The following is a 17,458-nucleotide window of genomic DNA, read 5'->3' on the forward strand; positions in this document are numbered from 1 at the left end:
TATAGAAGTAAAAAGGTGGCTGCTACTCTGCGGGCGTTGTCATGCTGCAAGCATATGAGTTTGTCAGACAGATGATCATTTTGATAATCAATCGACTGTTTTAGTCAGTTTACAGATCTAAATATTTTTAATGATTTTGCTCACAGGTTTTTCATTCAATGTATGTTCTCTGTCAAAAAGTTAATAACATTGAAATTAACTGGACTTCAGTTGCCCTCATTCAAGCTCTTATGATTACCATGATCTGGGAGGCTGAGAATCTTCACAGTAAGAAGACTTGCTTTCCTCTTAGAATACTGCCAAACAATTGATACAGCTTCGAGATTTTTATCATCTCCTGTTGCCATGGTGCTGATATCAATGATTTGCTTGTGGTGATCAAACAACCAGACCTTTATTCTGCATTTCCCTGTGCAAGTTTACCTCTGCAGTGATCAACATTTTTGTTTTCCAGAGAAGCCCAAACAGATGGTCACGCTGGGCCTTTCAAGCACACCATCCTTATATTTTCACCTTCCTAGCAGTTCTACCGCATCAGGACAGAGTGATTCTGTACATCCTAATTAATGTGCCAGTCTGAGTTGTGGGACTGCTTGTCTGCTTCAACGTGTATAAATGTTGGTTATTTGAAGGTTACTAAGCCTGAGTTATAATATCTCAATCAGATGTGTCTGTTGCTGATAGCCATATGTAGGAGGGGTGCAGGTGAATATTTTTTTCAGATTTGTACGGTAATCTTTTGATCTTATTTACAACAAGTTGTTACATTACACGACGGCTTTAGATGTTTACAATTGGCCCATTACTACAAATCAGTCTTAAAAAAGAAACCTTGGAAATAAATGTAAAACAAAGTTTCAGATTTGATTTTTTTCCCCCTGCTTTCTCATCCTCTATGCAACAGTCATATAATGGCTACATGTCTGTGGTGTCTGGGGAGATAATTAAGCACTCTAATGGCTGGTGTCGGCCTGAAACCCCAACATAATTTGATAGGAGTGCCGTGGTCTCAGAGCACTCAATGTCAAGCTGACATATTGATAATCTGGGTGAAACCAGAGCCGTTAAACTGCTAACTAGGGAGATGCCTTCTGCACTCATGCACATGTGAAATGGATACTAATGGAAATGCACGCACGCACACACACACACACACACACACACACACACACACACACACACACACACACATACAAGACCCCAGTTATACTGATCGTTGATCTCTTTTGATCTTCAACAAGATGCAAATGCAACTGTGGGCAGGACACAGTAGAACAGCATCTGTCACTGTTGCATGTAGGGCAAAAACTTCTATAACTAAAATAGAAATAAGTTTTAAGTCTTTTTTCTCCTTTTTTTATTCGACATAAAATTGGCATTTACTGTCAAAGCTGAAATATTAGTTCCCCTGAATATTAAAAACATTATTTAGAATATTCATCCATCCATCTGTTTTCTATACCCGCCTAATCCAATTTAGAGTCACAGGGGGTTACAGGTCACCAGTCCATCACAGGGCCACACAGAGACAAAAGAGACACAACCATGCACGCTCACACTCACTCCTAATAATTTAGAGCAGGGATGCCCACATCTGGTCCTCGAGACACCTGAAACATCTAAAACCTGCAGGACAGCGGCCCTCGAGGACCGGATGTGGTTATCCCTGATTTAGAATCACCAATTATCCTAACATGCATGTTTGGACTGTGGGAGGAAGCCAGAGTACCTGGAGAAAACCCACGCATACACAGGCAGAACATGCAAACTCCACACAGAAAGGCTCCAGCTGGGATTCAAACCAGGAACCCCTCTTGCTGTGTGGCAACAATGCTAACCACCGCACCACCGTGCAGCCCTTATTTAGAATATCCTCATAAATAAATGCAAATTAACTAAGGTTGTATAATCAAAATATTCCGCTACAGTATCTTAATTCTTATAAAAGAAAGAAAAACTTGTATAGCTAATGTGCCCCAGATAGAATTATTGGAACCTCTAACTAACATATGGCTGCAAGAACAGCTTGTGAATTCTTGTTGTAGCCATCTAGAAGCTTGTTGTCCTGCCATCACTATGTAGTTAAGTTCTTAAGTCCGAACAAGCTCTCGTTGCAATAAACAATTTAAACTCTGTCCAAAGGTTTTCAGTGGGATTCACATAAAAAAGCATGGTTGGCCAGCTGAAAACAAACTCCCATTTTTTTCCTTGTCAGCCATGCTTTTGAGTTGTTGGATGAGTGCTGTGTGTCGTTCCAAAGCGCCCAAAAGGTTCCCTTCAAACCTAGTTTTCTGACACTGGATAACACATTTAAATAATGAAATGCCTCGCTAATATCTGATTTGTACAAAGGATGTTCTTTACCTTGCAGGCTTCATTTATAAAAAAGTATGTGCTCTTCTTTCTAAACCGTTCTACGTTGACTTCCTCTGTTCATGGAACATTAATCCAGAAACTGGTTAATCTATAGCTTTTGCCACCATTACTCCTGCATTTCTTTCAACAGTGGTGTCCTCCTAAATTGGTTTATTGTGCAGTAAACTGTGTGTTATAGGTTGTAACCACCATTGCTGATTTCTCCCTGGCCAGCCTGAAGCTCATGATGTTTTGTTATAATATTTATATTCATTGTTAACTGGATGGTTTTGTGTTTCTGTCTGATGATAAATTTTGCACTCTCTGTTCAGGGGTCCAAAAATGACCAAGACTGAACATAGACTATTTTCTTTTAGCTCTGCTAAGAGTCTCTTGTACTCTCCCAAAGGCCACTCACTCAGCTGACTATCACTTTGAAAATATCGTCTTTACTGAAAGAGATCTCACTTTCACGACAAACAGACGGTTTAAATAAACCCATCAAAAACACAAATGCTGTGGCTCTAGCTTTTCATATATACTCACAGACATAGTGTTACTCATCACATGTATATTACACTCTTCACACCACAACACAATTTACCCAAACCTCCCCTCGTGACGAAATGTTTTTTCACTCTGAACATAGACTCAGCTTTGTTTATGTTTTCAGCGTACACAAGCATTAGCATACACTCTCGCATGCACACTTTCATGCATTCACGCTTCCAGTTTAAAATCCGACCAAAGAGCCTGCTTGGCAAGTACATTTGCATCCTTCATTCAAAAGTGATTTACAAGTTAAAATAACTCCAGAGGCAGCCTGAAGACAAAACGCTGCCTGTGAGAAACACACCGAACAACAACAACTATGCTACAGACAAATAATGGGAAATTTCAGTTGTAGCCAAATAAGAAGACACGGGGTTAGTCACAGCACGGGCTAGTAAGATAAATATGGCTGAATTATTATGATTATCAGTTTACACTAAGACAGAAAAGGTTCTGTGTCTGGGTTAGATTGCTGTGGGGGTATTACTCCGTCCCTGCAGTAGTTTCATTAGGTATCAGGGCAGCTGTGTGTCCTCGGGGATGTCACTGCAGACACAGCTTGTAAATGTAATGAGATTCTTGCACTTTATGTGATAAGATAAACCCACTATAAGGTGCTTCCACTAGAAGCCTGTCATTATGCACCACTCATTGCAGTCGTTACACTCATTGGTTTAATAAGCGCCCAGTTATTGTTGAGTCCCTCTCTCTTAGCCATAGAGGTTTGTGCTAAGTCATATTCACAAGGTTTACAGTGGACGGCACAAACAGAGGCAAACTTTCAGCTCACAACAGGATGTTTCACTGAATGTTTACTTAAATTTGATCTCAATACTGTGAACAACTGGCTCTTTCAGCTACTGCATAAGGCCATCTTGGTTCTTTTATTACAGGGAGAAGTTGTCTTGATTTCTTCACAAAATATTCTGCAGAGATAAACTGCATTTTAGAAACATTTTGAACGCTGTCATTTTTCAGTGGTAAATTGGCAGAAAGTATAATACAGTGTATATATATATATAAAAAAAGTCACAGTGAAAGAAAATACACTGATCATATATTTTTGTTTCATTTGAGTCTATATAAAACAATACAGAGTATTTCATTTAAATAACTTGTGTAATGTGCAAGTTAATCAAATGTGGATCATGTTTTATCTCCATTTGTCCATTAGGAGGCAGAGTGTGTCTGATTAAGCACTCTACACCTAAACAATATCATACTGTTCATTATCCATATATAATTAAAAAAGTCCACCTAAAATGGGGTTTTTTTTAACATATACTGCATATTTTTAGGATGTATGAACTTACACAGATTACTCAGTGGGTGTGGGATACTGTAATTCACTGATGTCCACTGAAGTGGCTTAAGTGCAACTACCCCAGGCAAACCCATTGATATACAGATGGGCAGAGGTTTAGCAATATGCCAAAAACTGTAAAGCTATAAATTCTGGAGCAATATCAGACTCATATTTCTCAATGTGAATTAGTGACATCATCTGCAGTACACACAACATCCTCAAATGATTCAGACAATCTGGAGACATCTGGAGAGCAGGGTGCAACAGGCAATAATCTAAATTGCATCTGATGTGTTTTCTATGTGGTTTTGTAAATAAAATGTTGATTTCTGCATTCTGTTTTTATTTATCACATTTTACACTGTGTCCCACCTTTTCCAGAATTGGGGGTTGTACAGCTTTTGACTGTTATGTGCACTGATAATCCAAAGTTGTTGTGAATATTGAAACAAAACGACCACATTTTAGCCACAGCAATTCACATACCTGCATCTCCTGTTCGATGCGCAGCCGCTCGTGACCCAGTTCCTCCTGATAGAACTGTGTAACGAAAGGGAGACAATAAACTTACGGTTCCAACCAAAATTCAGTTTTAAGATTTGTGCAGGAAGGGAATACTCTGAGATAACAAATGAACCTCTACACAACTGTCAAATAATTGGCCTCACCAGATGACCGTATGTGTGCCGAACCACACACATCTGTGTATAGTTTAGTGCATGACAACATCTCTTGTGACATGAATAGCAGTTAAAGCGAGGTTGAGGAATGCCACATGTGCTGCTTCAGGAGCCTCTTTTGAGAAAGGACGTCTCAACAGAGGAGACAGTGAGATCCACTGGGATGCAGCAATATTAGACCACTGTTTAAATTGTTCAGAGACTCACTGAATCACTTTATGTAAACATGTAGGAAATACTGACAACGCATTTACCTAAGATTCCATACGTTTCCACAGTTTGGACATGATAAAATAATAATGCTCAGTTACATGTGTGCGACCGAAGAGCAGCTCTATTCTGGGTTATGATTTAAAGCAGAAATAAAGAATAGCACCTCAACATCCTTGTCCTTCTGTAGCAGAGATGAGGATAGCTCTTGAACTTGTCCCTCAAGCTCTCCCACCCTGAGTGTGAGCGTGTTCTTCTCGCCGCACAGCTCTGTGATGAAGGCCTCCTTGGAGCGAAGCTCTTTAGCCAGTTCCTCTATTAACCTGAACACAAACAGAGGAACAGTCAGTGCCACAGAGGGAAGGATTCCAATGGTTTGTTGTTCAATAAGTCATTTCTCACTGTTCTGCACCTGTCTTTGTTGGTGTTGGATGGCGACAGGGTGCTTGGAGGCCTCTCGTCCTCAAGAAGCTCCTCCATGGCGGTGTCCAAGGAGACAAGGGAGGCGTGGGAGTGCGATCCAGCCAGCGAGGCCATCCGCTCAGCCTCACTGCGTGCTAGCTGGGCCTCCTGCAAGGAGAAAGTTCCCATTTGTGACGATGAGGCACTTGTGTGTGTGAGTAACACTTGCTGACAGGACAAACAGACCAACCTCCTGCAGGAGCTGAATCTTTGTTTCAAGCACCTGCTGCATGTGGTCAATTTCATGCTGTCTCTCTTGACACCGTCTCTGCAGTTCTTCCTCATTGTGACTGGTCAAGCTCTCTGCTGTTGTGCTGAAGAAAAAGAAGAAAAAAAAAAGTTTGAATGTACTAAATTGACCAGATTACACATTAAACTCAACCCAGATTATCATTACATACAAGGAGTGAGCTCTGATTACTGGATCAATTCACAAAACCTAAAATTGAAAAGGTCTGAAGACCAATGGAAAAAATATGACATTAGCAATTTTCTCATGTATAGCTAGCAAAGACTGTTAAAGTTCTTATGATGGTTAATTAATTATAATTGATTGATGAATAATTCTTAAATGCTTAATTGTCAACCAGCTTGTTGGTTCATACACTCTTTCTACATGTGCCCTGCTGAAGACTGTGAGTTAAGTAAAGTGTACATGAAGGGTCTGTTTATTATTCTGGGATATTTCATTGGGATTTCTTTCAGAAACAAGCTGTACAATAAATAATGAGGACAAAATCTTGCAGCTAATATGTGATCTCTTACTTTTGTGTAATTTCAAGGCCGCAGAATGATTGGAATTGTTCTAGAACGAGTGTATGTTAAAGAATAAAACAATACATCCTGCCTATAGCAAAATATTTTAGATTCATTTCAAGGCTATCAGATGTAAAAATGGCATAAATATTTAAATGTATCAACTTTAAATTTACAAGCGGTTTACTAAAGGTTGAATTCCACATCAAGCAGGTATAAAAAATGGATGGATGACTACCACATGCAAACATTTCAATAGATATTATTCAGTTTAAAAGGAAACCTTTTAAATCAATAAATACCATAGTGTTAGAAAAAATGAAAATGAAAATAGTTACAGATGAAAGGTCCATACAAGAGTACCACTAACCCTGTTAGATGCCACCTCAAAATATCATTACATAATAACTTGATTCGCCCAACATTTGAAATCTGCAGGTATCAAATGAATCTTTGGATTGTTATCATCACATTTGCTGTACCTGCACTCGCTGCAAGCAAAAGCTTACAGAGATTCGATGACGGATTTGAAAGGACTCCAATTTGAGATTGCATCAAAACTCTGTCTAACTCCAGCACTAGTTTATATGTGCATAAAAATATCAGAGGGGTCAGTTTTTGGATGTGATGGAGAGCCAAGAGATAGTATGATGTCACCTCTTTTCTGTCTGCTGCAAGACTCGTGGGATATCCTTACACCCGTCCACTTATAGCAAACATTAAGTAAGTGCCCCACCCATAGTGTAGGCTGATATCATCGTATATTCTTGAAAAAGAGATGCTCACTTAGTGTGATAGAACAGGGGAATCTGATTTTTGTAGGGCAATGGATGGAAAATATATTCTAGCAAGTAACCCTGAATGTCAACTATTAGCTCCAACCGGAAGCTTGTGTGTTACCAATGTGATGTGTGTATGTGGTAAAAGACTTACACACAGCTAAAGATGTGGTGATTATATCCATCCATCCATCCATCCATCCATTTTCTATACCGCTGAATCCATCGGTCGGGTCGCGGGGTGATTATATCATGAAGTGCATTTTAAACTTCAATCTGACTCACATCCGGGTTTCTCTTCCCACACTTTGGGTGACTCATGACGAGTTCGCTCACTCCTTGAAATCGTGAAAGCATCTGTTTGTATCACTGAGTCAGTCAACAACTGCATCCCAGAATTCCTGCTCCCAGAATGGCACACGCCACCCTGTCGCCACGGGTCCTCTTCTGGATGCTCTCTGCGCACCTTTTTAACTTCATCCACCACATGCAGCAGCTCAAATAACTGGGATATTTTGAACCAGTCTGAGCAATGTAAGCGCCTGTCTCATGAACAAGTGCCCTTCTTGTAGAGTGGACAAGGCTCTGAAGTTATGCAGACAGCCCACATACCCCACTTTAAGCGCTTTTAGCAAAAAGTCAGAAGAAAGACCATGTGGTAATCCAAACTGCTGTAACTGATGCTGTTGTGGCAGTTAGACCAAAGCACATGCAGACATTTCAAAGCAGCATAAGATTAGGCCAGGAGAGAGTAGAATCAGTCAATCTGACCTGCTTTACTGTGTGAATAATTTAAACAGCTGTTCACATCTGCCTTTTAACCTGTATCAATACCACAAAACAACGGCAACCAGAATATTCAAAAATTAGTTTCTCTATTCCAACAGCAACTGCAGTTCACCAGTGATAAACCAAGCTGATCTAAATCTTGAAAACTCATTTAGCTCCTCAATTTTTTCCATCAAAGTAACTTGAAGCTAAACAACTGTGAAGTGTAAACAGCACTATCTAGTGGCAACTGGAAAGCTAACACAATAACAATGCTGTATAATGAGAGCTCTTTCTTTGCCTCCAATGCCAAAACAATCTAGAGAACTCCTGCCATAGTTGAAAGCTCCAACCTGGAACAGCAGAGGCCCACAGGAAATAAACACATTATTGCGTTATTCAGAACAGGGCCCGACTTTTAAAAGACTTTTAAAAGACTTTTAAAAGTCCGACTTGCATGTAAACATGTTAGTGTGACAGAAGTCATGCAAGATCAAAGCTCTCATAGTTTGGACTAACACACCCGGATACTGCAGTTGGAGACTGAATCACTCCGACGTGTAAACGCTCAACTACACTCCAATGGGCCAAGGTGCTCTACAGTTCCTGTCCAGTACACAGAAGAAAAAGAAGCTGGGAACAATAATGGATAAGCAGAAGGGATCGCATGCACCTTTTAGTAAAAACAGTACAGCATAACTGCAGCATTATCTGGTACAACGTCATCATTCCAGTGACCTAAGCTGCATTTACATGTACAGTGATCTCCATCAGAGAAAGTTGCAAGTCCAGGACAAGAATGCTGGTGCGATTAAATACCCAGGTCCAACTCTACTTAAACTGTAGCTCGACTTAACATGTCAACGTGCTGAGTGTCAAAACCAAAAATAACTGCCTTTAAATACATTCCTTTGGGTTTCCCGGTCTTAAACTACATGCAGTCAATCTGGAGACCATCTTGTGATGGGATTACAGCAGCTCAACCTCAAAGAGCTCCTGGATCATGCCTCTCTTCTGTCAGAAAGCTGATGTGGTGAGTCACAAAAACATTAATAAGGAAAAAGAACGAGGGACAGGGGTGTTAAGTGGGGGGCTTCTAATAGCACTGTTCTCTACTCAGAACTCATCAGTTGGATCATAACCTCTGAACTTGGCCTTTATCTTTATCCCAACAACATGACTGGAAATGCTATGACTGCCGGACAGTTCCAGTGACACCATCACATTGACAACATGGGGCTGCAGATATGCCCCACATGGTAGTTTAATACATTTTTCCAATCAATAGACAATCAAACACAGTCGCCAAGTTTGTTGATGAAACTCTGAACATCAGTTTTGACTTTTTTCCCACTCTTTCGCTGAAGTCCACTTCAAAAGGATGACCTCGCAATCATGCGTGTAACACCCCGACCGATTTAAAGCCCATTTTTGTAGCAGGATTACAGCGTGAGTTGTGTTAAACCATCGTGTTTGGGTGTGATATCAGCAGCTGAAAGGCCAATGAGCTGTTGGAGAATCACAACTAATCTCAAGTAGGAACACGCACCAACATCTATAGATGGAGTTTCACAACCACACATAAACACACACACCACAACTGTGACGTTTAAGAGAGGAAAGGAGCTTGTTTTTTTTTTCTTACAGCAGGTTTTTTAATTTGCTGATCTTGATGTATCGGTAACGGTAAAGCATTTCCGCAGTATTGAACTGTTTTGACGGCAACAATCATACAGACTGGAAAACCTTAATGTATTCACCATATTCAGGCAGAGGTGTGTGGTAATCGTTGGTGTCATTTGTGAACTCACAGCGCTTTGTCCAGAAGGTCTTGTTTCTCCTGGAGCTCCTGCTTCAAGCTCTCTACTTCCACCTTCAGCTCGATGTTCTGCAACAGATGAAGAGCAAGAGGCAGTCAGCTAACCAACCATAAGGTTATTACAATCCTCCGTGTCAGAGGCACATCATCAGCACAACGTTGCTGGTATCTACAGTTTAGTCTCTGTCATCGTAGCGGCTTTTTGAATGTTCTTAATTTTCAGCAAAAAGTGAAAAGACCTGTGAGGGCAAAATCAAAAAGAAAATTAGGGCCAATATCCCCGAGAAACCCCACCCAGACACTAACACCATAGAGCCTTTTCTTGCCTACAGTATAACAGTATTTCAGATTTCAAGATGAATAAGAGATATTTATTGGGTTTGTGTAAATTGAGGGCTCACTCACACATTCAGCACTAATTTTTCTCCCTCTCTTGCTTTTGTCAGCCATCACATCTCTCATCATACTGTAACATCTCTCTGTTGTGCAGATCAGGGCCGGTGGGTGTTGCGTGTCATCAGCACAGGACATCTGACGCTGCTGTCATGGCTGGTATATTTAGAGCTGGAGAATTCGGAGCAGCTCAGATACTCACTCACGGGGCCAAAGGCTGAACTCAACAGTTTGTTTACCTGCTGGAGTCCACAGGGGGCATTTGAGGGGCCAATAAGTGCTATCACATCGGCCTACGTGACAGAGGATTTGGACAGAGGGTACAGTGGGGCTCAATCTTTCCGTTTTGACCAAAGACAGGCAGGAGAGTCTGTTGGAGTCTGATTAGATGCTGCTCCCACCTGTCAGTCTCTCTCCTGCTCATTATCTTAAGCTATGTCCAAAGAGCACGTCTCCACATACAACAATAGCCTGAAACCTACAAATATACATGCTTCTGAAAGGGACAGTGAGAACTCAACATACTCACTGCTCGTCACCACTTGCTTACACATCAATTCTGCACATTTGCAGCGTGTGTACAGTCCTCACACTTTTCATGTCGATTGGCTAATTAGGATAAGTCCAGAATGTTATGTATCACAGCTATCATAGTAATTTTCATTTGCAGACTTGATATAACTTAAAAGAGCAAAGACCTGAATGTGGGATTCAATTTCAGATAACTGAACAGATCTATTGGAACTGAAACAAAAAGTTGAGTAATCATTCAAATCAAATCAAATCAAATCAAATTTATTTATATAGCACATTTCATGTACAAACAAAAAATTCCACCAAAAAAAAGAGGAAAAATAAAAAAAACACTTTTACTTTTTCCTTCTTTTCAACGTAGCTGAAAGACATTTAAAGCCATCAACTTGGACTGTGGAAAACCGCCATGGAAAATTTAATTTTTTTGTTTCTGCATCTGATAAAACAGAACAATGTAACAACAACAGATGAGACCTTAAAATAATTTAGAATAAGATTTATATCACATTTATTGTCTGCTGTATCTCTGCCTGAGTAGATCTATATTACGCACTGAATGAAATGCTCAGAGGTGATCACAGAATCCACACTGAGAACTATGCCTGCAATGCACAAGTGTCTGGTTTAATTTTTCATTGATTCTGTGACAAGATTTAGTGAAACTGTTGTCTGAATATAGCACCTTATTGGGCTGGTTAAGAACATGAATGATCAGTCTGTATATTTCATTTTTTATTAGAAGAAAAATAATTGGTTGACTTATGCAAACGTTAAGAGGCAGAACATCAGGGATAAAATAACTAAAAGAATAAAAGAAAGAAAAGAAAAGAAAAACAGATATATTTTCAGTAAATAGCCTACTTTATTTCATAGAGTTCAGGAGAGTGCATTTGAGACCAGACAGTTTATTACTTTTTTTTAAAGGTTTAACTTTAACAACCTGTTTTTGGATTGATGCTTGGGTTCACTTTTTAATTGGATAAGTCTTGAATGTCAAATGATTTTATTTCTTCACTCTTACCTGCCTCCTCTCTGTTGAGTCTGCATTTGGGCCCTTTATCATTTCCAACCGTTAGAGTTTTAGTCTCACAGTGGATTGTTTTTGGTACAAAGAAATATGTGGTGAAGTTAAAAAACAGTCCTACTGACTGGATTTCATATCTATATACCTAAAATTTGTTTCAATTTATGAAACAAGCCTGCCAAAATAATTATATATTTGCATAATTACAACTATTAATATTAATATATTATTAGTAATATTAACATATTAATAGTAATATTAATAGTTAATAAAACTATTAACTATTGCCCTGATTCATCGGCACGAGCTTCCAGAATTGTCATATTGAAATGATTATTTCCTCGTTGTTTTTCTCTGTTTGTGCCCCCTTCTGCCGTGGCTAAATGGCTTTGGACAGTTTGTTATCAAGTTCCTAATGATAATACTCAAACACCTTTATTTCAATGAACATCGACTAAACTTAGCACCACAGACTTAAATGCAAAGTCAAGCAACACAACATAACTGTGTGTTTTGCATGACATGAAAAAGGTGAGACTTGAAGGAGGGGATTTGTTGAATTAAAGGCGCCTAAATCTAAAAGAAATATTGTAAAAACTGCATCCTGTGTGATCAGATGCACGCTCTGCAGAGCTAATGCTGCCCGATGACTTGCCAAGGCCTTGAAAATGAATAGCGTTACACACAAGTAAGAAGACTGTGTATTCCTGTGCATGTGCCAACAACATGGTTTACAGAAAGACATCTTCTCATCCAGAAAACTGCTCTATATTTAGACGCCCATCACTGTGCACCTGCTACTTTTACCCCTCCTGGTTTGTGAGCCCACAGCAACAGCTCCACTTTTAACCCCGAGGAGGAAGACGCCTGACAGGACCACCACTAACACACCTGCAACAATGTGACTGATCATCTGATAGTGAGGTATTATCAGATAATGTGACGACCCTGCCCGCTCCGTTTCAATCAATTCTGATTCGGTTAAATCATCAGCACTCTATCAATCGACCACACCTTCATCAGCTTCTCAGATTTGGATATCTCTGGATTTTGGACTGTTAATTTGGGTACCAATCAAACACATTGTTGTGAATTAATATTGCAACTTATTTAATGAGTGCCTTTTGAATAATATATTTCAATTTTGATAAGGTAAAACATCTGACGTGACAAAAAGAGAAGAGAAAATTACCAACGCGTATAATGTTTGGGCCGTGTCCTGTGGACTCGCATCTGAATCCATGTGATAAATAAATCATCACGCTGAAGCCTGCTCTATAAATAGAAATTCTCGAGCCCACAGGGAGATCACTATGTACTGAGGACTTACACACCTAGTCTGTACTGTGTTACACTGTTTTATAGCCAGGACGTGAATTCTTCCACTCAACTGTGAGTGAAGAAAAAGCAAATCAATTCAGGTGACGACAACGGAAAAAGGTTTAGCTTCCAATAAAAACTGATTTTACCGATTAAACTTTCGGTCAACAGAGCGTGAGACTGTGAAGCACGAGGATTAAACCTCAGTTGGATGTCTGTTCAACATGGGATCAGTTTACTCAATCCCTGCTGGTATGCAGCAATAGTGGGAGATACGTGGATGAAGGCTCGGATCTTGTTTGGCTGGATCACGCAGCCATTTAGTTTTCTCATTTCAAAGAGCTGCTAATGATCAGAAGGGATTTAGAATGAAAGGAGGGAGAAAGGATTGTGCTTTAAGTGATGCCTCTTGTGCAAACAGACAACAGCTGAACTAGGTCCCCTTACTGTAAAAATGCAGGCTGTACAGACACACAGATGCAAACATATTTAGAAGCAGAGGAACAACAACATGTTCATATATATTTACTTACAAAGGCTAGAAAATAGATAAATCTTTTTTTTGCAGTGAATATATATCATGCATTTGACACCAAATACAGGTGAAATTGTGATGAGTGACCTGTTGTTTCAGGACCAAAACAGTACTGCTTTGATATATCAGAAATAATTATTTTCACCAAGTTGTCGGGCCGAAGCATTTTGGTGGTTTCAAAAACCACCAAAATGATGAAATGTTTGCTTGGGAAAAGGCCAAAAGCTGATACAATATTTGGAAAGAAAGCCAGTTGATACTAAAGCAGCACAGACCAAAAAAAAGAAAAAGAAAAAAAAAAAATGTTCGTATCAGAGCCAGTGGAAGAATTGGAAATGTTGGTGTTTGACCCATGTGAGCATTTACAAAATTCTGGCTAAAAGATGTTATCTGCTGTTTCACAACAGCAAATGAGAATAAAGGGGGATGTTTGACTCTTTAAGGAGAATTGGATGATCTGCTGTTTAAAAAAGTCAAAGTCATCTAGTCACATACTGTCTTAACATAAGATAGAATTAAAATCAGCCTTTTAAAAATTTCAATAATTGACTGTTTGATAGTCTAAATGACGCAGCTGAGGCTATATTATCATGTACCATTTCAGTGCTCCCAACACCTCACTGCAAGGTGTTCTTTTTTTTAATAAAAAAAAGCTAAAGAATATCGTTTTGGTGCATTTAAGGATAAAACATTCACTAAAGACTAATTATTCCAGTCTGACAAAAAAAGATTTTTTAAATTTGTTTTTCAAAATCATGGGACATAATAATAATAATAATAATAATATATTTTATTTATAAAGCACTTTACATCAACTTAATGACCTCAGAGTGCTACATTTTAAAACTAGCATTTAAAAAAATAAAATAAAATAAAATAAAAACAGTAAGATCATTTTAAGATTTTTCATGTCTTTTCATGTCTTTCATGTCATTCCATAAGTTCCTAAAAAAGTCTCACAAATGCAATCATAGTTGCACTTTAACTTGTCAGGTGAGATTATTTGATTAAATTTGACCGTTGGGCATCAGAGTTTTACAAATCCTGGTGTGAACTACCAATGGAGAGCAAAGATGAGGGGCAGGAACGCGCAGGAACTGCTGCGTTAAACAAACTCCAGCCTTTACGGGGCAGATCTGTTTCAACAAATACACGGCAGGCTGCATCACCTCAGCCAGATCAGTGTAACAGCTGGGTCAACAAACTGAGGAAGCTAAAAAAATCATTAAGTATGATAAAGGCGCAATCAAACTCTTCAGATCAACAACTCAGATCCAACTCCCTCTGTAAAGGAAAAATAATTAGCTCATGCTGCTACTGTTTTGCTCATGAAAGGACCCTTTTCTGATGAAGAGCGACCACTTGCAGTCCCTATTGGTACAAGGTAGCATTTAAGGAGAGAGTTTCTACTTACAGTGCGGTAGACATCTTCACTGCTCTCCTCGTACTTCTGCTGAATCCTCTCCTCCAGGAAGTAGATGCGGAGCTTGAGGCTAAAGTTCTCCTTCTTCAGGTCATTCAGGTGCTGTGATAAAGTACGGTAACCGTTAGACATAACCGTCAAGGACACCGTCGCCTTGGACGTCTCCGTTTCATAAGGGAAAACGGAGTCCATTTTAAAGGAAAGCAACCATCAGGGCTTTTCCTCTGTTAGAGTCCAGTAACAGGCTGACATGCTACTGCCTTGTAAATAAAAGCATACCGTCGGAAAAATAAAATCATTTATAAAGATGCATCCTCTAACAGGGCATAGGGACACAGCCTACTAAAACACACACACACACACACACCGAAGCTAACACATTCACACACAATCACACACACGCTAGAGTCTTTCAGGGCGTTTGCAGTGCAGAGGGCCACTCTGCAGCCCAGTGGTCAGAGATGCAGCCGTGGCAGCTCCATGGTGTGTTGTGGTCTGCCTGAGGATGGGGCAGGAGCTTATTTTACTGTAGGGGAGACATCCCTGGAATCCCAGACTGCCAGGGGAGATGGGTGGAAGGGGAGAGGAGGGGAGGAGGGAGGAGGGAAGGGGACGCAAAGGGCTTCCAGGCGCTTGTGACACAGTATTAAGAGAAATCTCACCCCTATGCAAATATGGAGAGCTGACAATAGCAAACAAGGATTTCATGAGACAGAAGGAGACAGATGTGAGTTGAACTCTGTCCCGTTTATTTTGCTTTCTTCCTTTCAGATGAATGGAAAGTAAAAGCAATCAATCTAAATAATATGTACTTTTGTAACTTTTTTTACATGGTCCGCATCAGCTGATGTGTAGGGACATGTTAATCTAACTGTAGTCTGTTCTAATTTGGTATTTTAGACAGTGAGTCAATCAAATTGTTTCTTCTGTAGTAGATCACTCAGTGTACTGATACAATGATCAGGTTGATCAAAACAGGAGAAAAGAATATCTTGCAGTCTTCGTTGTAGATTTCACTTTGACTTTGCAGAGACACAATACAATTACATTCCACTTTGTAGTGTTCAGTATCAGTATCCCCTATACGCCACATTATGAGTGATCTGAATCACATGATCGTTCTTGAAAGCAACTTAAGGGACAGTGCTTTTAAATAAAGGTTGTAAACCACAGCCCTGGTTCCACATTGGCTTTAATTCTGGGTCTTCTATTGTCCAAACCTGAACTTACAATTGTCCATGAGGTCAGCTTTTTCTTTACCCAAGAAAAAGCAAGCCTGGACTAAATATAAGAACCATATAAAGCCACTATGACGTGACAGGAGCTGTGAACTGCCTTTTTGATGCCGTAAATATAGAATTTAGCCGTTTTTGCTAAATGTTGTCATTTTGGATTCAGAAACAACCATATTTGTACAAAAGGATACCCGCTCATCAGAGGAAGAAAACGTAGGTCATGACTATATGATGACTTGTTGGACAAATTTATTGGGTGAGTATTGGGTGACAGAGGTTGCTGGTTTTTGATTGTTGATCTTTGAGAGTTGGAGACATTTAGAAGCTAGTGGCCATTTAATGGTACTGCACCTTAAAACGCAACCACATTAGTTGTTCTTTTGGCAGGTTTGGTTTTCTCTTTTGAGTCTTTGAGTGTGTAGATAAATCCATTATATAGGTAAAGGTTATGTAAGGAACCTCTTAAGAAAATATTTCCACAATATTTATCCCAAAAATGTACTTGCCCAGGGGATGCTTCTGTCTGATCATTTTGGACAAGCTGATAAGCCTCTCTGCTGTACTGAATAATCCAGATTGATATAGTAACATTTTACCTTTCATCTTTACTGTTGCACAAACAGTGCCTGTCCCTTCATCATAGTCACTTAGCCAGACCCAAAATGGAGAAGCTTGCTGTATAGTTGCATTCATCAACATATGATTGTCTTTACTGATCTTTAGGTTTGTGGTTGAAGCAGACAACAAACAGTAAGGAAGAAACCTAATTGACAACAAAAAGTTATTTGGCTAAAAGATCTGGACACTTTGGGTGGAGACACCGTCACAGCTCTACAGCTGAACTAAAAAGCAGAAACTTCTCAGACAAAGGCAAACTGGCGCTGGGAAATAAAGTTAGAGAGGCTGGTGGGAGCGGGACAAACAGGTGAGTGGGAAGAAGTTGGTAGAAATAGGAGACCTGGGAGCAGTGAGCCGCCGTGCTATTAATAGGAACGTGTCCTGAATCCTGGAGAGTGGTGAATCCCTGAATGTCCCTAAGAGAGAAGAGTGAACTGAAACAACTGAAAGCAGTAAAATGAATCAGGGGGCTTTAGAAAATATGAGCCGTTTTATCATCGTGATAAAACAACGACAGACCTTTAAAGCCAAACAAAACAAGCTTGCACGATAGTGACTGAGACACAGCAGTTGTATCATTTTTAGATCGTGATGCATTCAGTGTCACTATTATGGTGTCACGTTACACCCTGTTACTAAATAATTCAGAGCAAAGATAGGCCAGGCGCCAACACCAGCCTCGCCATAAC

At 39.7% G+C, this 17,458-nt stretch overlaps 1 protein-coding gene across 1 annotated transcript in view; it reads right to left on the minus strand.

The window, feature by feature from the left end:
• The window catches only part of LOC142399113 (myomegalin), a 38,699-nt gene extending 23,273 nt beyond the window's left edge, over positions 1–15,426 (minus strand). Inside the window, exons 1-6 of the mRNA XM_075483587.1 lie at positions 14,908–15,426; positions 9,680–9,756; positions 5,756–5,879; positions 5,516–5,673; positions 5,270–5,426; positions 4,700–4,753 (exon numbers count right to left, since the gene is read on the minus strand). Coding sequence (XP_075339702.1) covers positions 4,700–4,753; positions 5,270–5,426; positions 5,516–5,673; positions 5,756–5,879; positions 9,680–9,756; positions 14,908–15,108 — 771 coding nt within the window. The 5' untranslated portion in view covers positions 15,109–15,426. The remainder of the gene's footprint in view (positions 1–4,699; positions 4,754–5,269; positions 5,427–5,515; positions 5,674–5,755; positions 5,880–9,679; positions 9,757–14,907) is intronic.
• Positions 15,427–17,458: the final 2,032 nt, after the last annotated feature.

Source organism: Odontesthes bonariensis, chromosome 14 (genome assembly GCF_027942865.1).
Source record: "Odontesthes bonariensis isolate fOdoBon6 chromosome 14, fOdoBon6.hap1, whole genome shotgun sequence".
NCBI classification, from domain to species: domain Eukaryota; kingdom Metazoa; phylum Chordata; class Actinopteri; order Atheriniformes; family Atherinopsidae; genus Odontesthes; species Odontesthes bonariensis.